The following is a 24,063-nucleotide window of genomic DNA, read 5'->3' on the forward strand; positions in this document are numbered from 1 at the left end:
ATAAGGCAGTTCAAGCAGTTCACTGTTTGATGTACAGTTTAATGCACCTCTCATTGTTGTCAGCTCCATCTTGACCTTTCATTGCTTTTTTCTCCTTGAGCCTTTGTTTTATAATCTTTTACATACCTTTAGCTGTTTGTCTTCAACATAGCCAATGCCATCACGCTTGTTGTCAAAGAACTGCTGAGAAGCAGCATGATCTGACTTTAAAGACATGGTCTTAACCTCTCAGTTGTACTAGTTAAAGCTGGAAGCTTTTTTCTTTGTCTTTTCTGAGAGAACTTCACTATTCCCCAAACAAAATCCTATACAGAAGCTCAATATCAAACAGATAAAACGCTGCTGCTCTGGGTGGAGTGGGGGAGGGGGGCATGGCCCAGATTTGTGAGACCCCCTTTCTCCCACACCCACCTGTGGTTGAAAGTCACCCACAAAAGCAGCAGAAGTATCCTAAGCACCTCCTGGTCTCTGAACTTATTTCCTCGTCTCTAAGGTGTTCTTGTTGTTGTTTTACTTTTTCATTATTATCATTGATTATCACCGTCCAAGAATGCTGGGATTTTTATAAATTTTAGAGACCCAGGCAATATCAATCAACATGAAAAGTTTTTCTTTAGAAGCTCAAAAGCACTCACTAATTTATATAAACAAACAGATAAAGGTTGGAAGCAGCATATTAGGCATATGAAGTAGTGTTTGGAAAACCAGTAACGCATAGCGCTCTTTGCCTTGACCATCAAGTTAGCACATGGTACAAATAAGACTGTTTATAAGTTGTTACGAAGGTTCACGTGGCACCAGGGCTGAGGTACTTCCATGGCCAAAAACTACCTTATAACCCTGCTGTCTACCATAACTTTTGATACATTTTTTAGAAAGAGGCACTTGTGTGATTAAGTGGGTAAAGGAGGTTTTGGGGGCTCAGGAGAAGGATATTTAATTCAGCAAATGTAAATACTAAAATATAGTTACATGAGATAGAAAAGGGAAGAGAGAATAGAAGGAGATGAGAGTTAGGTGGGGAGATAGGATGGGTTATAGATGAGGGACAAGGGAGCAAAGGAAGGGGTGGACACCTCTGGTGTGTGGTACACAGTGCAGTGTGCTGGAAGACTGCCTCAAATACTGGTGCTAACAGACTGTTCACTAAAATTAGTAATTCACCACAGCGTTGCCTAGAATTCCTAGCTTTCCAGGTGTATCCTGGCAACTAGAATTCTTGATCTTTTTCAAGTGAACTTGAAAGTCTCATTTCTTCTTGGTGTGTGGGTATCCACATATTTATCATTTCTCCTATTTGGTGGATACTTGGCTGAGTGTATTTACATGAGCAGATATGGACATTATTATTTTTCAGGATAGCATTTGTATTATCATGTAGTAAGCCAAACTCAAACTGCAGAAGTTGTTCCTAATCATTTGTTAATATACAAGTTAATGAAATCATATTAATATTTTAATAAGAACACACTCCTGCCTCTGTACAGCGTGCTACTTGTGTTTCACAGAGATAAGTAACTGGGGACATAGGTTACAGTGAATCCATGGACTTTAGCCTTTCCTTAGTGTAAGGAAGTCCGAGGAAATTGACCTAATTTTTAAAGGCAGATAGGCATTTGTTTGTCAGTTTACAATTTTCTTTATGATAAAATCATGATTTATTGTTTAGTGTTGAGATGTTTTAGTTGGTTGTTGATCCTATTCAAGTTTCTTGGTAGCTGTATTTTGATTTCTGAAAACAACTGGCTCAGCTCATATTTTTTATTAAGCAATAAAACACCCATTTAAGAAATAACTTATTCTTTTTAAAATCCTAGCAGCAGGTAGGAGATATAACCAACAAAAATAAGGAACCCTGGGGGCTGGCCCGGTGGCGCAGTGATTAAGTTCGGCCCGCTCCACTTCGGTGGCCTGGGGTTCACAGGTTTGGATCCCGCACACGGACCTACGCCACTCATTAAGCCGTGCTGTGGCAGTGTCCCACATACAAAATAAAGGAAGGCTGGCACAGATGTTAGCTCAGGGCTAATCTTCCTCGAGCAAAAAGAGGAAGATTGGCAATCTTCCTCACCAAAAAAAATAATCATAAATAAGGAACCCTGGGCGGTAAGCCGTCTTTACACTTTGAATGCACAGCTACTTAGAGTTGGCTTTGTGGCAGGCAGGGCTAGCGCTGGCGGACCAGCTGCAGGCCAGAGAGAGGAAGTTTCCATCTTCATGGAACTCACAGTCAGGTGCAGAGGGACATCAAATAAATAATCATACAAATAAAAACAGATTTAAATCATGGTAAGTACTCTAATGGAAGAGTAAAGATGGTGATGAGAAAATACAGATTATTTCGTCTGAGTGGTTTAGGGAAGGCTTTTCTAAGTAACATAATATCTAAGGTACAATCTAAAAAATGAATAGGAATTAGGCAAATGAAGAATGGAGGAAAATGATTTCTGGGCAAAAGAGACAGTGTTTGGAAAAGCCCAGAGGCAGAAATGTGCTGATATGCTCAGAGCACTTGAAAAAAGCTAGTCCGACAGAGGAGCAGTGAATGAGGGAAGGGGCAGAGCAGTGGGTAAGACGTGGAGACCAGGCGGAGGTGGGTTTTTGTTTCCTGAATTGGGAAGCCAGAGAAGAGTTTAAACTCCAGAATGACATCATCCAGTTTGCTTTTGCATTTTTAAAAGTGTGAAGAGCAGATCAGAGGCCGGTAAGAGAGAATGGGAGGAAGATTGTGAGTTAGATTTGTATGAGATTAGTAGAGGGATAGAGAAATGCACAGGTTTGAGGTAAGGTAAAGTAAGAGCCTAAAAGCACCCACTGGATTTAGCAAGAGTAATTTCAGTAGCATAATTGATGGGGTGGAAACCAAATTAAAATGGGTTGAAGAGTGGATGGGACAATATATTAATGTTTGTTAAATCCAGGTGATAGGTCCATTGGTGCCTGTTATGTTATTTTCTTTACTTGAATATTTGAAATACTTCATGTCTTTAATTTTTAAAAAACAGGTGATGAGGAAAGTAAAACACAGCCAAGTTGTACAGCTAATTCTCTAAAGTGTAGTAGGAAGGATAGTTAGTGGTGGATATGCTGTCAAAGGAGGGCTTTTACTGTATTTTTGGTAACATTAATTGTTTTTAAATAGGAATTTGTGGTTAGGAAACTGAACAGTGCAGAAAGGTATCAAATAAAAACAAGACAGTCTCCTTCCCTCTCTCCCTTCCCCTCTTCTGCACCAAGGTGTTATCCCCTAAATGGGTGATCTTTTAACAACTACCTTCTGTTCCATTGTGTGGCTGAGTCCCCTGCTGGTGACACTTCAATAAGGTTTTTGTTTTGTTTTTTAAGATTAAACATAAAGCCCATTTGAATAGGCTGAAGGAAAGGCTAGAAGAGAGAAGAGGGAAAGATTCAGAAGAGGGGAAGGTAGAGCCAAGTCCAAGGGAATGGGATCTGGAGCACGTAGTGGGGTATTGTCTTTGGAAGAGAGATTCTTGGAAGCGAAGGGAAAGAGGACAGGGATGTAAGGAGGTGGCAGGAGATCGAAGATCTCTCATCTAAGGTCTTCTGTTTCTCACCCCAGTGATATGTGAGGCACAGCCATCTGCTGATGGTGAGAGGTGAGAAGAAGGGTGAGAGGCTTGGGGTGTGAAGAAGATACATTGGCCACAGCAGGAGAATAATCTTGCCAAGAAAATGTCTTGAAATTGCTACTTAGCTTTTTGGGTTGTGCCTCATGAGTTTAAACTGAAACCTGCTGGTCATGTTGTATAATTTTTATCCCTACCTCTTTTGTCTTTTAAAACTTGACAGATATGTTAAGAACTTAAAGCCTGCTCATATTAAATTTGTTTGGTTTATGAAAGTTGGTATAGTTTGGCTACGTGTTGTGAATCTTGAGAGTAGAAAATGGGACTTACGTAATGGTTTTCTCTCCTAGAAAAAAAAGGCATTTACTGCCAGAGACTTATGGATTCCAACCCAGATTTCTTATGTAGTTCTCTTTTAGAATTCTTTTTCCCCAAGTATTTAAATTGTACACCTGGCAGGCTGTCCCTGTGAGGTTTTCCTGTCATTGTCAGTTGATGACCATCTCTGCTTCCCATCACGTTTGATGGAGCTCAGGCCTCTGCACACTTGACTAGATTGATCCCGTACTGAGTGCAGAGACCTAGGTTTCATTCTTGTTAAATTGTTGTTTGTTGTATGACTTTGAGAGAGTTATTTAATTTCTGTGTCTGTCTTTGACTTTCATTTCAAAAAGTCAAATTTAGAGCCAGTGTTTAAAGTATGTTGATCTTGGAGATGAGGGTATATAAATCTTAGGATAAAATTCACAAAATTTCTATTCATTCTAAATTCTGCAGTACCTCTTTAAGATATCTAATTGATTTTTTCCCCCTTACCAGAGTTGTTTCACTTGTCTGTACCTCATACCATATCTTTAATCCTTAGGAATGCCAAGAAGAATTGGCAACGCATCCAAGAGCATTTCTTTTTTGCAACATTTCACCCACTAAAGGATTACTGTCTGGAGGTGAGCAGAGAACATCATTTGTAAATTCTCTACTGTATCTTTCATCCTGATGCTTCCTTTCTGCCATAGTTGTGGAAGGGTTATGATTAGGTTAATTTTTCCCCCTTGCTTGCAGACTTCACCTTAACTTGTAAAGTTCTGTGTTTAATGTTGTCCCATTATGCAGATGACTTGCTTGCGTTTCCCTCTTAGGCAGTGAAAATTGGCTAGTCATTTTCACTTTCTGTTTCTCAGGCAGTGTCTGCTTGTAAACACTGGAAGGGGGAGTATTTAACTCTAAACAGAAATCTGTTCTGACAGTAAAAGGAAATGAGTGAGAACATTTGTGCAGGTGAGATTTTGTCGTAATGAAGCCCATTGTTAATGAAAAAAACAAAAAGATCTCTTTCGTTAATTGCATTTGTTAGGTCCTGGGTGACTAAAATTGTATAGCAAATGATACACTAGCTCATAGATTGTAACATAATGTGTGTATATAATTTTAAGAACCTTAAACATGTTTATTACGATTAGCATGTAAGTTAATTAATATATAAATTATTAAAATTTGTATAAATTGTATTACTTTCTCCCTTTTTCAACTATAATTATCATGTTTTGCCTTTGAATTTAAACCTTTGACCTAGGACTTTTCCTCTAGGGAACTTGGAAGTATCAGTAAATTTAGCTACTGTGCATAAGCAATTTTTTTTTGGTTTCTTGATTACTAATAAGCTAACCTTTTAAAAAAATATAGATCTACATATTGTGAGATATTCATCATAGAACATTAATGTATACTTTCTGTTGCTTCATTGCAAAAATTATTTAGGATTTTAACATGCTCTGTTCTGTGTTCTTTAGTGCCCAGAATGCTTTGTCTGACATCTTTCTGAAGGACCCTTTTAATAACTCTCTAGTGTTAATCAGCCTTTTCTATTCAGTCTCCAGCAGGAGTAAGTCCCTTGCTTCCCTCTTTCTCTCGTCCTGCCTTTGACTGCCTCACTCTCATGTATTTCATATATCTTATTTGCCATTAATGATATGTCATAACTATCTGTGTAAGTAAAATAATGGCTCACAAGAACCCTGTCTCTTTATGCATTTGGAGCTGTACTTAGTACCTACTTAATAAACATTTAGTTGCAATCATTATGCCAGTTTAAATTGCTAGCATGAAGAAAACTATATTCATTCTAAAAACTTTTATGAAGACTTGCACATTGTTATACATTTATTATTTCATTTTTAAATTGCCTGTTACTTGTGCTTCTGCTTCTTATGTGCCTTTTCATGTTTGATGATTTTCTGGTTCCCAGTTTTCTTTTAATAGCTAAGAAAAGGAAAGGAGGATTGTTGATGTAATGACCAGATAATTACAGTTTACAGTTATGTCACACTGTCCAGTTTACAAAACACTTTCATGTGCTGTTTTAACCTGATTTTATCCACATTTTACACATGAGGAAGTTGAAACCAAGAAAAGCTAAATGGCTTGTCTAACATTGCAGAACTAAGATACAGTCAAGGCAAAATTTCGATTCTAAATTTGTCTAATGGTAGTGAGAGTAAAGATTGGGCATCAAAAGAGCTTGAACTTGATCGCTTATGGAGGTAGTGGTTATCAATAAATAGCATTTATCCAGATGTTGTCCAACATTAATACTGATTAATTTCAAAATACTTGTTGCTTTTGTTAAGAGCACGGAGGTTTATTACATACAGTTAGGAATACCAGAGTAGAAGATCTACCGGCTCTCAAGGATTTCCTAAATTAATCCCCTGATTTCTTAGAGATGAGAAATAGATTAGATGTAATTTGATCAGATATGATAGTTTGGGAGACTACATTAGTAATAATAAGTTGTACTTTAAACATGTTATGTATTTCTTTGTTATTTTAAGGGAAAAATTTTAGATTTTACAATTTTCTTTTCAGACCATATTTTACATCCTTCCACGCCTTTCAGGCCTTGTTGAAGATGAGTGGATTGCCATTGGTAAATTTACCAGCTTCACCGACATTCCTTTAGATGCCGGATTTCAGTGGTACCTTTCTCCAACTCAACTTTGTGAACTAAAACCAGGTGACTGGGCTCAGCAGGACATAGGTAAAAAGAATTGTTTTATGTTTTCCCCTTTGTTGACTTGGTTAGACTTATTGATTTAAGTTCCTTAGAACAGGTAGTTGATTTTTAATGATGTGGTGAACTCTGCTCCTGCACTTAGAGAAAAGACAGTGAAAAAATGTGGTATGACTTTGACTAGTACTTTCAGTTGAAAGTTAGCTTGGCTATAAAAAGCCAAAGACAGCCTGATCTACTTTATTATATAAAGCTAGTGGCTTCTCTTTTCTTTGAAATATTATTGTTAATTAATATTCTTTGCTCTTCCATGATATATTTCTGTAAAAATATAGATTTTAAACAGGGCTAAATTTTGAAATCCCTTGTCCCATTAGAAATAAAGCAGAGCTCTTGATTCTGGTCCCTTGGTCTGGCTGGACATCATGTCCTCTGTTACTCGTCTTTCTCCAGTGTCTTCAACCTTCCTTTAACACCTGCTCATTCCCTTCAGCTTTTGATAGGAGCCACATCTCCCTCTATTGCTCACCTCCTCCTCCTTCTTCCCTTCCCTTAGCTGCCCTAAAAAAAAACAAGGATCAAGTCCCCCACCCGTTTCAGAAATCACAACTAATCTTAATAGTTGTGTAGTAGTAGTCTACATTCTCATCATTTCTGTCACTCACATTTTGTCCTCGTTCTGACTCTCCCTAACCCATAACTACCATTGAGACTTCTTTCAGAAAATCAGAAATTTTCTGTCTCCTTCTTTACAAAACCTAAATAGACGCTCTTCTCCCATCATACCTGACCTTCATGTAGCGTTTGCTAGTTACTTGCCGTCCTGATTTTCCTCCTCAGTCTGACTCCTCACTCTCCTTTATGAGGTCCCCTACTTGTTCATTATATTTGTAGTTCTCCAAAATTTTAATGTTTTCAAGGATCCCTTGGACAGCTTTTTAAAAGTGCAGATTCTCGGGTTCCATCCTTAGATTTTAGTTCAGTATGTCTGGAGGAGAGTTCTGAGAAAGGACATTTTTTACCAAACACTCTAGATGGTTCACTAATGCATTTTAAGACATATCACCTTAAATTGACTTATTCATTCAACAAAAGATTTATTGACTGCTTCCTATGCACTAGACGTAAGACCAAGTCCCTGTCCTCATGGAGCTTACATTTCTACAGGAGAGACAGCCTTAAACAAATATGTAACATAATGTCAGGTAGTAAAAAGTACTATGAAAAAAAATAAAGCAGGGTAAAGAGAGTGATGGAGGGTTAAAAAGACCTTTCTAAGGAGTTGACATTGAGCAAAGACCTAAATGAAGTGAGAGCAAGTCAAGCAATGACCTGGGGGAAGAGCCTTCCCAAAACAGAGAATAGCAAAAGTGAAGATTTGGGGGCAAAAGATGGTGACAGAGCCATTTCATCAGTGTGGTGGGGTCAGCCTGACTGGGGTGAGCCGAACAGAGACTGGGAGGAGAGGAAAGAGGGACAGACATGTAGACAACTGATTTGAGCTCTGCCATAGAGTGGAGCAGAGAAATGAGGTGTTACTTGGATGGGGACCACGCTTAAAGAGGTCTGTTTAGTTTTGTTTATTTTTGGTAAAGAGAGGGATATTGCAATAGGGTTTTTATGCTGAGACTTAAATGTTAGTATCCCCTGAATGTTTTCATTGGCCTGGTTTTCTGTTCTGCAAGCTCTCCCTGAACGTTTTTATTAATTTCCACAACTTGAGACAACCACCTATATAACTCTAACTTTCACATCTTTATCTCTGCCTAGCCTCTTTCCTGAGCCTCCTGTACATTCGCACCCAGATATTCCATAAGCTCTTTAAACTCAACATAACATATCCAAATCGAATTTACCTTTCTGCCCAAACTAGCCTCTTCTATGTACGTTTCTATTAGTGGTGTCACTAAGTCATCACAGAAGTCGTTCTTCTTCTGTTTTCTCTCTGCACACATCCATCCAATACCAGATCTTGGTGATCTGCCTCCCAAATCTGGCTTCGCCTCCTCTTTAGCCCCTCTTGCACTGACTTCATTTAGACTGTCTTTGTCTTTGCCTGGGCTAGTATGAAAGCCTCTTAATGCTTTTCCAGCCCCAGCTTATCCCCATGTCGCTTTTAGGAGGGATTTTTCTAAAACACAAAACCAGTACTGTTACCCCCCTTCTTAAAACCCTTTAATGGCTTCCATTTGTAGAATAAATTCTTTATCATTAAATACAAAGCCCTTATGATCTGGTCTGAGCCATCTCCCTCCATCCATTGCATGCTGTGAGCGACACCAAAGTCCTGCTGCTGCCCGAGCCATTTCCTTCCACGTTCTGTGCGTGTACACGTGCTGTGTCTACAGTCTGCACTGCCCTTCCCATGCTCTTCCTTTGCAAACTGTTACTTCCCTTACCTTGAGCCTTCCTGGGTCTTACTCTTTGCTCCTCCCTCCCCCAGACAATTAATAACTCCTTTCTGTGGGAGCATACCCTCACTACAGTGCTGCATTAGAGTTATTTGCATGTCTCTTCCATCCCCACTAAGCTCAGTGGTCCTTGATTGTTCAGTCAGCAGTTTGGAGTGGGACACAGCTGAGGAAGAGCCTGGAAGGAGAGTCTCAGGCCTGTACTAGAGATCAAAACACTGCAGTTAGACAGGTCAATAACATTCTGTGTACCCATCAGGTTAGTTAAAAGATAATTGCTTCAGAGAATAGCCTTCATTTTAGAAAAGTTCTCCCAAGTACTTGTAAAATAATTTAAGATAAAGACTATTTATATTGTTTTCAGGAATATAATGTTTCAACAGATAATTCCAATCATACTCTATTATTTGTAAGATACACCATTATTTTATGTATCTTTAAGAAAAAATGCTACCAAACTATGATACCCTATGGATTCTAAGATGCTTCCCAATTTTGGATGTGAAAAAATATGCATCTTATATTTTCATGAAATGTTGTGGTATATTGGTTACAAGAGTTGAATTTGAAAATTTAAAATTACTATTGAAAATGGCAATTGTGTCTTAATCAAAGTAAAGTTCTTTAATGAATATCATTCTAAACTATCATTTTAAACTCTTAAAAATATATATGTGTGTAATTAAATAGAGAAAGATTTATATATGTGGTAATATTTTCTTTTTCCTTCCCAGGTTCTAACTCAGGTGAAGCAGACAACCAGTCAGAGTGGACTGATGTTCAAAAGAAGATCATTCCATGGAAAAATAATGTTCCAGATTTAGACCTGGAGCTAGTGTTTCAAGATCGTGCTGCCAAACTTGGAAAGTCAATTAGTAGACTGATTGTAGTGGCTTCACTTATTGATAAACCAACCAATTTAGGAGGTAATAGTGCAGTTTTCTAGGGACTTGCTTAAAATCTTTTGATCCTGAAAATGTTTAATCAATCCAATACCATTTTTGGCTGTCTTTTCCACATGTAACCCCTTGGGGAGCTTCAGAGGAAAGTATGGGACATAAAGAGCTTAGCATTCTGCTGGAAACAGTAATTGCAGCTTGTTCTGTGTAGGACTGTGCCGGACCTGTGAGGTATTTGGGGCCTCGGTGCTCATTGTTGGCAGTCTTCAGTGTGTCCAAGACAAACAGTTTCAACACCTCAGCGTTTCAGCAGAACAGTGGCTGCCACTGGTGGAGGTGGGTGGAAAGTCATTTATTGTTAAAGTTTATATTTGCTGAAATCCTTTGTAGTACTCTATTTCCTATATCAGTCCTTCACAGGAATTTATAGTAGTCCAGGCTTTAATCGTTTAAAATAATACTTAAAGTAAAATACAGCCCACTTCTGTTCTCCCGTTCCTTTTATCTTGCACATTGTTGTCTTTTTAGAAATCATCAATAATGTAGAATTCTTTTCAGTAAAATGTGTCCTATTGCAACTCTCTCTTGATTTAGGAATACTTTTTATAAATTTATACGATGTTGGGGGAGTTCTTTTTTATAGCATATAATTGTGTCCTTTTGCTTTTAAAAAGACTTTTAACAAGTTTAGTTTCATAAGTTTTTTTAAAACTCTCATTTTACTCCAAACAGGGCTATAAATGAATGATTTAATATTCTGCTCTTTTTAAACTCATATTAAGGTCAAACCACCTCAGCTAGTCGATTATCTCCAACAGAAAAAAGCAGAAGGTTATACCATCATTGGTGTGGAACAAACTGCCAAAAGTTTAGACCTAACCCAATACTGCTTTCCTGAGAAATCTCTACTCTTGTTGGGGTAAGAAAATTCTCTTGAGTCTCAGTCTAGAAAATGTTTCAGAAATTTTACAGTTTATCCAGACCCCTGATATTACATCCGCACTCGACTTCTGACTTGTAATGTTTATGGAAAGCCCTCCTAGTTTTAGTTTTATTTCACCTGTTTGGGATAGTCAGGTGAACACAGAATTGACCCATAAATCTTTTTGTTACGTTCTTATAATTTTCTTGGTACCAGCAACTTATTTCATTTTGTTATTCTTTGTCTTCCAGTAACATTCAGAGAAAAAAATTATTACAAGAAAACTAATGTTTCTTCTCCCATTTTTCTTCATCAGAAATGAACGTGAAGGAATTCCAGCAAATCTGATCCAGCAATTGGATGTTTGCGTGGAAATTCCTCAACAGGGTATCATCCGCTCACTCAATGTCCACGTGAGTGGGGCTCTGCTGATTTGGGAATATACCAGACAGCAGCTACTTAAGCACGGGGACACCGAGTCAGGACGTTTGAGCCTTATCTGAGATGAATTATCAGCGCTATTGAAACATTTTTTAAAAACTATTTGGACTAATGAAATGGATTCTGAAATTTACTGGGATAATTTGTATTTCTTTTTTCTCGCAATTTAATGCCAAAATTTTTCATGTGCCTTAAGTATATTACTATGTGTTGCCCCCTTTAATAAATATTTTTAGCTAAATTATATTGCCCTTTTAATAAAATATATTAAGCAATTGTGGAAATAAAACAATGTATTTAAAAAAGATAATTTCTTTCCTAAAAATTAATATTGTCAGAAATGTGGACTATGATTGGAGTTAGGCAGAATGAAGGCAGCTATTATCTATGAATACCACACCCCTAAGTCATAAGGAACTACGTGGGGTGGAAGCAACGATTCTGCATGAAGAGGAGCCATTAGCCTCTTTTTATGCTTTGTATCTGCTTATTCCCAAAGAGGAAACATGGTTGGCAAGATGCTGAGCCAGTTTCCCTATAAAGTTCATAATGCTGAGGCAATAGTTATAATTTATTTTTAAAGCCATGAACTAGGCCATAATCATTCATGTGAAGTTTTTAGGAAATTTTTCATATACTACCTTTGCTCAGAGTTCAGATAGTGATTAGAAATAGTCTATATTCTGATAAATGTCAACATGGACCAAAGGAGGTGAATTACTCTTGCACATCATTACCAGATGTGAAAATGGAACCCACAAGGGTTGATTTGCTGTTTCTGTTCTTCTGAGTTTTTGTTTGTTTGTTTGATACTGGGCTACTTCATTATTTAATGGTAACCATTTAAGTCCAGCAATGAACTTCAGTTATGTCTGAGTCCTTTTTAATAATATTTAAACTTCACAGTCCTTTACCTGTATTTTTTTCTTCTATAGCTTTATTAAAATAACTTTTGTTTTGCAGAAGAGTTGCAAAGATAGTACATAGTTTCCATGTGCCCTTCACCCAGATGCCTCTAATAGGATCTTACATAACCATGGACGTTTATCAAAACTAAGAAACCAACATTGATAATGGTGCTGTTCACTGACCTACAGACTATAAATCCGATCTATATTCAGATTTCCCATTTTCCTAATATCTTCTCTGTTCTAGGAGCCAGTCCAGGACACTACATTGCATTTAGTTGTTGGTCTCCTTAGTCTCCTCCAATCCCTGACAGATTCTCAGTCCTTCCTTGTCTTTTCTGACCTTGACAGTTTTGAAGAGTACTGGTCAGGCGTTCTATAAATGTCTCATAGTTGTGGTTTGCCTGGTGTTTTCCCCTGATCAGACTGAGGTCATGGGATTTAAGGAAGGATACTGCAGTGAAGTGCCCTTGTCATCACATCTCAGCATGACTTACTACCTCTGTCATTTGTTGAAGGCAGCATTTGCCATGTTCTTCTCTGTAAAGTTGCTATTTTTCACTTTCCACAGTCTGTGTGACAGGAGCAAGTCACTAATCCCAGCCTACACTCAAGGGTGGGAAAATAAGCTTGACTTCTTGGAGGGAGGAGTGTCAAAGAATTTGGGGACAACTGTTAAAACTACCACAGTAATTAAGAAATATTTTGGAAGAGATACTTGGAGGCTATGCCAATATACTGTTTCTCCTGAACGTTTTGCCCACTAATTTTAGGATTCATTAATGGATACTGACCGGAGCAATTACTGTATTGTTCTAATGGTGATATTCTATATTTCTCTCGTTTCTTCTACATTTATTACTTGGAATTCTTCTGTAAGGAAGACTTGTCCCTTATTCACTTATCTGTTTATATCAGTGTGGATGGTTGGCTCTTGTGTCCTTTTGACATGCTCCCATTCTTTTTTTTTTTTTTAGCACTTCCTTGCTTTCTGGCACTACACAATGCTCCAGGCTCTTTCATTTTCTGTACCCCAGTTCTAGAGTCAGACATTCTCCAAGGAGCATTGGTTCCACTTACTGAGAATAGTATCAGAAGCCAAGGTCTGGGTGCTGGATGTGCTTCTTGCTACTGGGGGATCACTGTAGGCCCTCAGTGGTTGGAGCCAGGGAATCTAGGGGTCTTCCAACCCATATGTATATAAATACAATGTCTAGATGTTAACATAAACATGAATTCTTAACAGTATCTCTGACACCAGTCCAACACCATAGGATTCATTCTAATATTCACTTCTTGCTTATTTTTATCTGCTTTTTCTGACATAAACCTGGTTCTCATTATTGTGGTTTCAAAATTGCTATACCATACCCCTGTGAAATTCAGCAGTTTTTTTTGTGCTTAGCCTTAGAGTATCCAGTCAGAACAGCATTTTTCAGTTATTTAGCTTAGCCCCTTTCTTACCAACCCCACTGAAAAGTGAGTTTATGTCATATATTTATAATATCTTTATACTCATTTATCACAATCTGCATTCCAAACTGGAATCCCTCCAAAATCCTGGCTGATCTTAATTTAATGTGTTTCCAGTCAAAGTCACTCTTCACAGGGTACAGTTCTATGGGTTTTGACAAGTGCATTTTCATGGATCCACCCCTGCAGTACCATAGTAAACAGTTTCAACGCCTAAAAATTCCTTTGTGTAACTCCTTCATAGTCAACCCCTTCCCCATTCCCAACCACTGGCAACCACTGATCTGTTCTCTATACTAATTTTGCCTTTTCCAGAATCATATAAATGGAAGTTATAATATATAGCCTTTTGGGCCTGGCTTCTTTCACGTAGCAAAATGCATGTAAGGTTCATCCATGTTGTGTGACTCAGAGATTCATTTTTTCTTTTTGCTGAGTATTATTCCATCGTATACACAGACCACAGTTTATGCATTTCTCTCTTGTAGGCATCTGGGTTTTTTCTAGGTTTTGGCCATTATGAATGAAGCTGCTATAAATATTCATATACAGGTTTTGTTTTCAGTTCATTTGGTGAAATACCTAGGAGTGGGATTGTTGGGTCGTAAGGTAAGTATATATTTATAAAGAAACTCCAAAGTGTTTTCCAAAGGGGTTTTACCGTTTTGCATTCCCACCAGCAGTGAATATGAGTTTCTGTTGCTCAGCATCCTCATTAGCACTTGGTACTGTCAACTTTTTTTAAGCCCTTCTAATGGATATGTAGTGATAGGTCATCATGGTTTTAATTTGCATTATTCTAATATGGAGCATCTTTTTATAATATTAGTTATTATTCATAACACTCTGAGTAGATATGTGAAAATATCTATTCACATAATTTGCCCATTTTTTAAACTTGGGTGATTTATTTTTCTAAGAGTTGTAATATTCTGGATACAAGTTCTTTATGAGATATGTGATTTGCAAATATTGTCTCCCAGTCTATAATTTATCTTTTCAGTCTCTTAATAGTAGCTTTCACAGAGCAAAAATTAATTTTGATAACGTCCAAACTTAGCGTTTTTTTTTCCTTTTATGGATTGTGCTTTTGATGTTATCTAAAAATTCATTTCCAAACCCAAAATCATGCAGAATTCTTCATTTTCTTCTAGACGTTTTATATTTTACATTTAGGTCTATGATCCATTTTGAGTTTGTTTTTAATAAGGTGTGACATATATGTCAATGTTCATTTCATGTGGTGAACGCACAATTTTTGCAGCACCATTTGTTGAAAAGATTATTCTTTCTCCATTGAATTGCCTTTGCACCTTTGTCTAAACGCAGTTGACTCTATATGTATGGGTATATTTCTGGACTCTATTCTGTTCCACTGAACTGTGTGTCCATCCTTTTGCCAATACCATACTGTTTTGATTACTGTAGCTTTATAGTAAGCCTTGAAATCACATAATATGAATCATCCAACTTTGTTCTTTTCAGAATTGTTTTGGCTATTTTAGGTCCTTTGCCTTTCCCTACAGATTTCAGAATCAGCTGGTCAATATCTACAAAAAGCTTGTTGGGATTTTGATTAGGGTTATGTTGAACCCATAGAACAAGCTGGGGAGAATTTAACAATAGCTTAACAATATTGAGTTGTCCAATCCATGAATACAGCATCTCTCTCCAATTAATTAGATCTTCTCTAACTTCAAGTGTTTTGTAATTCTCAGCATATAGGTAACTGCACATATTGTTAGATTTATACCTAAGTATTCCTTTTTTTTTTAGTGCTATTGTAAATGGTATATTTTTTATTTTAAATTCCAATTATTCATTGCTGGTATACAGGAATATGATTTTTTTTTTGTATATTGACCTTGTTTCCTGCCACCTAAGATTCACTTATTGGTTCTAGGAGTTTTTTTGGTCAATTTTTTGGGATTTTCTGTAGAGAATAATAATATCATCTGTGAATAGAGCTAGTTTTATTGCTTCCTTCCCAATCTGTATGCTTTTTATTTCTTTTTTGTCTTAGTGAAGTAGCTAGGAATCCAGTACAATGTTGAATAGGAGAAATGAGAGAGGACATCTTTACCTTGTTACTGATTTTAGGGAAAAAGCATTCATTGTCTCATTATTAAGTCTGATATTAGCTGTAGATGGTCTTGATTATTTTACCTATATATTTTAAGTTCACGCTTCTGCCAATCCTCATTTTTTTGTGCCTGTATAAAAATGCTAACTCCCGGGGCCGGCCCCGTGGCTTAGCGGTTGAGTGCGCGCGCTCCGCTGCTGGCGGCCTGGGTTCGGATCCCGGCACGCACTGCTGCACCGCTTCTCTGGCTATGCTGAGGCCGCGTCCCACATACAGCAACTAGAAGGATGTGCAGCTATGACATACAACTATCTACTGGGGCTTTGGGGGGAACATAAATAAATAAAAATCTTTAAAAAAAAAAAAAAAGCTAACTCCCAGGACACACAATGACAATACTGTTCTCAGTATCTAGATGGATAATATTTGCCTACTACCCTCCTCCACCCAAAAAGAAAAGTACATGTGTTTTTATAATAGGCTTTAATTATTTTCTTAAAATATAGAATTCTTATGAAATTAAAACTAAGCATATTTCATACCATTTTATTTCAATGCTTCATAGTTTGATGGAATCTTCTGTTACTTGATCATTTTAATTATTGAGAGTTGTATATATGGAATAAGTATTGATGTTTACTATGATTCAAACTACTATTGTCCCATAGTCAATGGAGCATTTTTGAATGTCCAGAAAGAACAGTTTCAACCTTTCTGAAAAGTTCAGGAACACCTTAGGACTCTGCAGTTGTTTTTGAAGGCTGGAATTCTCCTGCTTCAAATTTTTCTTTGAATTTTAAGTAGTCTCTTCTTTTATCAAAATATTTTATCTGTTGAGAAAAAAAGGTTTGAAATAAGGGCTGCATAAGTTATGCAGCTTATATAAACAAAAGCAGAGACTTAAATGTAACAAATTATTCAATATAAGTTGTATAAGTGGCATAAGTGATTTATATTCTAGAACCACTTTGAATCAGTGCATTTAATGTATAAGAATCTCTAAAGAGGGTGTAGACCAGTAAGTCCTAATACTCAACAGATCCTGTTGAGAATTTGAGTAACCCATGAATCTTCTCCTCAAGAAATGTACATGAGCTTATTAGACATGTGAAACTTGCCATGCCAATTCAGAGAGTTCTAGAGCTCCCAGGTCATAAGACTTCATGATTTAAGGACATTTTACAAGTCTTTCTTATCAACTGAAAGTTCATTAAATTTTGTAATTAATCAGCCATGATATTTTTATCAAGTTTATCTCATCCAGAAACATACATTTAAGGAGACAGACACATAGTTAGAAATTACATTTTTGAACTATGAATAAGTAAATTGATGGTTAAACTTCAGTAAATTAAAGACTTCGTTTTATTATTTCTATTTATGTCCTCCTCTTACCATAGGGAATTTGAAGTATCTTAAAGCTCCAAATCCTGAAACAGTAACATCACAGCAGAAAATCAAGGTCAACACAAAACTGTGACAATGTGTGTTATCTGAGATGCTGTGCAGACAACGCAAAGGCAGAATACCACACATGTTCGTTGTCAGAATAGAAAACACTAGTTCTCTTGTTAAAAGCTTTTCTTAGGATTTAATTCCTAAATTATTCAGTGGAGCCTGAGTAAGTGAAAATTAGCTTAGACGGAGAATGTAACAATCTGCCCTGCCCTGTCTCAAGCTGGAGTGAGACACAGATAAGGCCAGCTACAAAGTTAACATTTCTCCCAGGGACAGACTACAGTCATGGAGTTTCCTAACAGACCCCTCTGAATGACTATTGCTTGCTTACTCACCAAGAAACCTTGTTCTCTAAAATCAAAGACTATCAGAAATTTGCTCTTGGAAGTCATATCAGTAAGAATGAAACCACCCCCCTTTTGCCTGGAGGATCTATGGCACTTTGACACAGAGAAGCAGCCTTGATTTCCCACCAGGTGTAGGACTTCAAATGAGGGATTTCTGAACATGACATTGAGCATTTATCTTTGTAGAGAATGGGACCCTGGGTCCACTTCTCAGTCCAGAGATGATGATGACCTGTTTATATGCAGCCCTGCTTTGCTCAGCCTATCAAGGCACCACTTCACTTAAATTTTACCTTAACTCCACTCTTCCACCAAATCCTCCGATAACTCCTTTCCTTTGGTTGGTGAGATGCCCAGAGTTCCTCTGGTGTGTGGTCTCCCTAGTTATAGCACATTAGTAAATCTGACTGTAAGACTACAGACTTACCCCTGGTCATGACAGGCTGACTGAGCTGGGATGGGTGTTATGTATAAAGGCTATCAGATGAAGAAATAGACAATGTCTTTAACATTTTTGTGGCAAATTAATAGATCTTTGCATCTCCTGTCACGTCTCCAACTGCCTAATGGACAGTTCCATTTAGAGGTCCTCTTGACATTTCAGCCCCAACTTGTCCAGAATTTAGCTCTTCTCCAAACTTGTTTCTCCTCCTCTAGTACCCATTTCAATGAATGCATCACTATCCACCTAAACACTTAGATCTCCTTCCGACTCTTCATCGCTACAGTACAGGCCCTCATTTCTCATTTGGATTGTTGTAATAGCTCTTTAACTGGTTTCTCTACCTTCCTTAATCCATTTGTCACACTGCAGCCAAGTATAATCTTTTTGAAACCCAAATCTGATCATGTCACTTGCTTGTTTAAAGATCTTTCAAGGTATCACTATTAACTTCAAGGTCAACATCTAAACTCAATAAGAAACAAGGCCATTCATGGCTTAATCTCTGCCCATCTGTCTATCCTCTCTGAATTTATCACCAGTCTCTGAAATGCTAGCTATACAGAGCTGCTCCATTTCCTGAATGTGCTTATTTCATGTGTATCTTGCGTCCATGCCTCTGCATATACCATGCTCTCTGCCTGAAAAGCTCTCCTCCCCAGCCTTCACCTCCTCATTTAATTAACAGAAGAAGACCCTCAACACGTGGCACTCTCTCTACAAGTCTACTGAATGTCTAAAAGGCTAATGAATCAAGCATTTATTGAGAATCATTGTGTACAGAAAATGCTAGTGTCCTCTAAACCATTAAATGAGATTCAAGATAGTAGTGTGAATGGAATTTCACACTGGAATTTCTGGAATACTGGAATTTCTGAAACATTTCAAAGGTTATAAGAAAAAGACAATTATTTGAAATCGATATTGGGATCAAATATCTTAGATATCTGGTTGCTCTATTTGTGGAAGACTCTCCCGGATGCTGCTAGAATGATAGACCTGATCCCTGCGTCTTCCTAAGTTATGAACCGATAGGAGACTTTAAATAGGACCGTTATACAAGTTAGATTGATGAGTGCTATAAAAGATAAGCACAGTGGTAGAGAAGAGTAATTCATTTTTGTGACAGCCAGCATATTTATTATGTAACAAATTTGTGTTTTTAATGTTTTATGATAGAAGTATTCATTGTAAGTCTCCATTTGATGGTTTCATTTTTATCTTTATTCTTTGGCTGTGACTTCAGCTAAGTAAAAGAACACAAACTGTGGGATCACAGAGACCTACATTCAAATCCCCTCTCTACTACTTTACTGGTTAGCTGATCTCAAACAAATTATTTCACCTTTGTGAGCCTTAGTTCCTATTTTGTAAAACAGATACAACAGTATCTCACAAGACTGAATGAAAATTAATGAACAAAACATCTCACACAGAATGCATTCAAATGATACTTACATTCTTCTCCCTCCCCTCTGCCTCCCCACCTTCTCACACACATCTCTGCAAAAATCTTTAACTTTTTAGTCTATGGCTTTTGGGTAAGACTTCAAAGAGGTAATACTTGAGTAGAGAGCACAGGTGAAAAGGGAGCACAGGACTGAGGGAGCAGGCTGAGAAACAACTCAATTACAGATTTAGAAAGAATAGTACTGCAGAAGAAAAGTTCTACCTGGGAAAGTAGCTATCATTGCCAAATGCTGCAGAAGTCAATTAGAATAATTTGCTATACTACCCACTTCCCTTCTTTGTTGGAGTCATCTGTAACTGCAGGTTGCTCTCATTTTCTCCAACAGTACCGTAACTCTTGGGTGATTTTAGTATCCATGTGGCTGACCCTCCCATACCTTGGCCTCTCAGTTCCTTGACCTCTTCAATGATCTTGTCCTCCAACCTATCCTACTGCCAGGATGAAAGCCTAGACCTTGTTCTTACCAACAAATACAGCCCTTCCATAATCCCAATTCTAAGGATCCCATTCTCCAACCACCACGTCTTCGCCTTCCCTGTAGGACACTGATGCCAACAACCCATTGATCCCACCACCTTTTAACTGACTGTCATCCCTCTCCTATCCTTATTTGTCTCCTTACTCTTGAACTCAAAGCTCTCCAATGGCTTCCTGTACCCCTCTGAGTAAAAGCCACCATCCCTGGCCACCCATCACATCTCTGACCCTAACTTCTGCTATTCTCTCCATGCTGTTCCTTAAACACACTGGACGGGTCCCCACTGCAAGGCTGTTGTATGTGTTATCCTGCTTCCCTCCTGACAATACTCCTTCAATAATTCCCACAGTGAAGGTTAATGCCCTGGTCTCTGGGACTGTGTTGATGTTGGTGTCTCTCACTGAGGTTGGGAGCATGGAGAAGAGGCCTGTTGAGTACAGGATGGGGAAGAGTTCAGTCTTGCATATGCAGAGGTACAAGTTGGTCCCTGTAAACAGTGAACAGGAAATCTCAACAGGTGCTTCTAGAGCTGGAGAAAGGGCCAGGCTGGAGATGCAGATTTGGGCATCAATACATAAGTGATACTTCAAGCCATGGCTGTAGACAAGATTGCCTTGGGAGAGTGAGTAGCATAGAAGGGAACTCTATAGAACACTGGCATTTAACAGACACACAGGAAAGCCTTCCAAAAAAGCAGTGGCTACTGAGATGAAGGAGGAAAACTAGGGGAGTGAACTGTAAAGGGACTCAAGGAGATAGGGCTTTTGTATTTAAATAGACTTGAATTATGACTAAGCTTCTAGAACATGAAATGTGTGCAAGCTATTTTCATGGATCCTTTTCTTGCATGACACACACAGGAAGAAGTATGTGGAGCAGGGAAGAGCATGGGGTCTGAACTGACTCCTGAGCTCAAATCCAGGCTCTGCACTCACAGGTGACTTCATTTCAATGTGCCTGCGTCCTCGTTTGTAAAACTGGAGTTTTATTGTGAGGAATAAATGGGATAGGTGACATATCTGAAGTGCTTAGAGCATGTACTCAATAAATGTTAGCTGTGATTAGGACGCAGTGACCTGGAAAGAGGGCAGGCCTCATGGCATGGTGTTCAGCCTGTGTATGAGTGGAAGAGACATACGATAAAGAAGCAACTTGCTGGCTGTAAAAAACCCTTTACGATGTAGAGAACAGAAGTCCTGAAAGTAGGGGAGTAGGAGGGTCTATCAGCCACTAGGTTGGAGAAACAGCAGCCAGTTTTGGGAGAGAGAGAGCAAAAAATAGGACTGAAGTGTGACTTACCAAAGGTGCTAAGACAGTGATTCCCAACTGTGGTTATCCCCCAGAATATCCTGTAGAGCCAAAGCCCTTTTACAAGAAGCTTGGGTTCTATTTCCAGAAATTCAGTAGATCTGAGGTGAGGTCTAGGACATAGCTATTTTTAAAATACTCTCCATGTGATTTTGATGTGCAGCCTGAGTGGAAAATCATGGCTAGGCTGTCAAAAGACAGGTCTCATAGTGGCAAGGTTCTCCTGGGAAAATGTGGGGGTGGAACTCACCAACACTCTGGTCCTGACTTACCTCAAAGGTCTGGCTCTTATCTTCATCACTCTTCACCCCCCATCCCCCACACCGACCCCGAGTCCCAAGTCGTTCCCTGTTCTCAGCCCCACTTTGCTCTCGGTGACCACAGGGCCAGAGAGCAGAGGGTGAGAAGGGGACAGCAGAGGCAGCAGTGGTATCAAGGCCTTAAGGGAATCAGGTCTGATGTCAGCCCAAACTCCCACATTTTTCCATCTACTTCTTAAACCAGGAGTTACTCTCAATGCATCTATCTAATGGGAAAACCAGAGATGTATAACATTTTTTGCCTGAATCATTATCTAATCCAATCTTAAAGCCCCACATTTATCAGTTTTCAGTTTATATGTCGTTAGACATTTGATCTTCATAGTAATCCCATGAGATGGGTTGCGTCATGCTGGTTTTACAGATGAAGAGTTCATTCTATTCACTGCATTTATTCCCAGCTCACTCCTTCAATATGACCCCCACCCTCAATCACACCCTTCTTGTGATCTCCTTCAAGTTTCAGGCTCATCTAAAATTTGAGGAGTGAGAGGATGAAGACCCTAAATCCACTTCATCTCTAAAATGATCTGTTCTCAAACTACTTGTTATACTTTGGAGCAGCATGATACACTGAAAAAGCAAAGAAAAATCCAGGTTGAAATCTCCCATCTGCCAGCTGGGCCTGAACTTAGAATTACGGTTCTGCCACTTACCAGTACTGAGCAAGTTATTCCAATACTTAGCTTCAGTTGCCTCCTCTGGAAATTGAGAGCACCACCCCCCATCTTAAAGGGTACTGATGAAGGAGTGTCAGGCACTTACACAGGACCGCTGACTAAGCTCAATGATGTGAGCTCCCTTTTCCAATCCCCTCCCATACTAAGGACAGGCAACAGAGCATGAACTGTCAGGGAGGCATTTGGGGCAGCTGGTGGCAGAATCCACCATATGAACATTTTCTTTTCTCTACTTTCTAAACTCCTTTCTTTATATTTTGGGTATATGACTATATGATTTTGGGTAGGCAACTGGGAATGCTTTATTTCTGTAAGTAGCTCTAGGCCAATGAATTTGCCAACTCTTACCCAAGGTTAAATCTATCCTTTCAGAAGATCCCAGAGAAGTCTACCAATTTAGTAAGCTGGAACTTTTTGGTTATTGTTCATACGTTTGGTTTGATTTTTGATGATCTTTTAAAGTGTCAGGTATCATTTTCCAAAGGTCTGCCTGATAAAAGTACATAAAACAAGCCTGGATTACTAGGCAAGGTTTCCTGTGCTGCTCACAGAAACTGTTAATTTGACATGCCTTAGACAGGTCTTCATTTCACAGCTTCCTACTCACACTGTAAGCTCTATGTATTTTAACAGTAAATAGAAACACGTCCAAGTGTGACTTACCCACTGTTGGGGACAACTTGATTCAAATGAGCTTCGTAACTTTTTGCATTTAGAAGCGTCCTCTGTGTTCTCATCTAAACACTTCCAGTACTCATCCCGGGCTCCCCAGCAAGCCTGCCTTTCCTTCATAGATGGGGCTGCCATTCCTAGTGGGCTCAAGCTGTTGGCCAAAATAACATTTGACGTTAACAAAGAACTTGTAACTTTAGAGAAAGTAAACCAAGGAAAAAATACTTTCCCTTCAACCCCCTTTTTAATATTAGTAATGCAACTGAAACTAATCAGTTCTAAATTAACGATACCGTGTGAGCACTCGCATTTGAAGCTCATCCCACACAATGTAATCTGATCCGCCTCTGGGGCGGCAGCTTAGTCTCAGGAAGCCCGCGTCAGAATTGCGGCTTTCCCACGGCGTCTGTCCCTCAGGGTAGCTCACTTATTCTCTAGAGCCTGTTTCCCCATCGGTAAAACGGCGGCAGCAGTGCCATTTTACAAGGTTGCTGTTCGAACCAAACTGCTGTACAAATAAACGCACGGGAGCAAAACTACCAAGCAGGACGAGAAGTGCTCCCCGTTTTGTAGAAGAGGAACCAGGTTTACGGAGAGTCTGTGACCTCCCGGTTCCACGCTCCACACGGGCCCCGCCAGGACCCACCAGCAAGCCGACCTCGCCGCGCGCCCAGAACCGGGCTCCCTTGGGCGCCAATGACAGGAAAAGGTCACGCAGACCAATAACTAGGGGAGGAGGGCGCAGCGAGAGTCCTGGCGCCCCCGGGTCGCCTCGCCGGCTTGCGTTCAAGCGGCGTGGAACTCCAGGTGTTGAGTTCTACCCGAAGAAAGCAACTCACCCGGCGAATTCACCGGAGTCGTAATGATCCTTACAGGCTACCGTTGACTGTTCAAGGAGGGCGGGACTTCCTGTTTCGCGCTCTCACTGGTCGAGGTAACTTCCGGACCTGCTTGGAGAAGGAGGCGGTGCCTGGAATTGTGGAGGTGGGGAGTGCGTGAGATCAGGGCAGCCTTGACATTGCTAACGTTCTGACGCCTGTCTCCCCGTGTTTTTCACAACTTTGGCGAACTGTGTCCCTTTCGAGAATCCAAATTCCTACCTGTGTCTCGCCCAGCGCCGCCCGGAAGGCTTAATGTGCGAGCCCTGCCCGAC

The 24,063-nt window shown here is 39.1% G+C and overlaps 2 protein-coding genes across 8 annotated transcripts in view; one reads left to right on the top strand and one right to left on the bottom strand.

Annotated features, from left to right (window-relative positions):
- TARBP1 (tRNA guanosine 2 -O-methyltransferase TARBP1) overlaps nucleotides 1-11,546 on the top strand; it is an 88,386-nt gene extending 76,840 nt beyond the window's left edge. For 3 of the 5 annotated variants that reach the window (XM_087431929.1, XM_087431932.1, XM_087431930.1), the window contains 6 exons: nucleotides 4,453-4,534; nucleotides 6,453-6,624; nucleotides 9,743-9,934; nucleotides 10,119-10,243; nucleotides 10,690-10,826; nucleotides 11,146-11,546. In XM_087431929.1, coding sequence (XP_087288055.1) covers nucleotides 4,453-4,534; nucleotides 6,453-6,624; nucleotides 9,743-9,934; nucleotides 10,119-10,243; nucleotides 10,690-10,826; nucleotides 11,146-11,332 — 895 coding nt within the window. In that variant the 3' untranslated portion in view covers nucleotides 11,333-11,546. Of the gene's footprint in view, nucleotides 1-4,452; nucleotides 4,535-4,768; nucleotides 4,866-6,452; nucleotides 6,625-9,742; nucleotides 9,935-10,118; nucleotides 10,244-10,689; nucleotides 10,827-11,145 lie in introns of those variants that run through there. The other 2 variants (XM_087431931.1, XM_087431933.1) reach the window with 2 other exon arrangements.
- A 4,654-nt stretch (nucleotides 11,547-16,200) lies between these two features.
- Nucleotides 16,201-23,826, bottom strand: COA6 (cytochrome c oxidase assembly factor 6). Of its 3 annotated transcripts, none has more exons than XM_087431934.1 (3): nucleotides 23,750-23,826; nucleotides 22,902-23,061; nucleotides 16,201-16,564 (listed from the first exon to the last, which is right to left on the bottom strand). In XM_087431934.1, the coding sequence occupies exons 2-3, from the start codon at nucleotides 23,043-23,045 to the stop codon at nucleotides 16,469-16,471; spliced, it is 240 nt and encodes a 79-aa protein (XP_087288060.1). In that variant the 5' UTR covers nucleotides 23,046-23,061; nucleotides 23,750-23,826; the 3' UTR covers nucleotides 16,201-16,468. The 3 variants fall into 3 exon arrangements, with proteins under 3 accessions (XP_087288060.1, XP_014644422.1, XP_087288061.1); XM_014788936.2 differs by lacking the exon at nucleotides 23,750-23,826 and adding an exon at nucleotides 23,557-23,715; XM_087431935.1 differs by lacking the exon at nucleotides 23,750-23,826 and adding an exon at nucleotides 23,451-23,469.
- Between the last annotated feature and the right edge of the window lie 237 nt (nucleotides 23,827-24,063).

Source organism: Ceratotherium simum, chromosome 6 (genome assembly GCF_057802395.1).
Source record: "Ceratotherium simum simum isolate JZ-2026a chromosome 6, ASM5780239v1, whole genome shotgun sequence".
Lineage (NCBI taxonomy): Eukaryota > Metazoa > Chordata > Mammalia > Perissodactyla > Rhinocerotidae > Ceratotherium > Ceratotherium simum.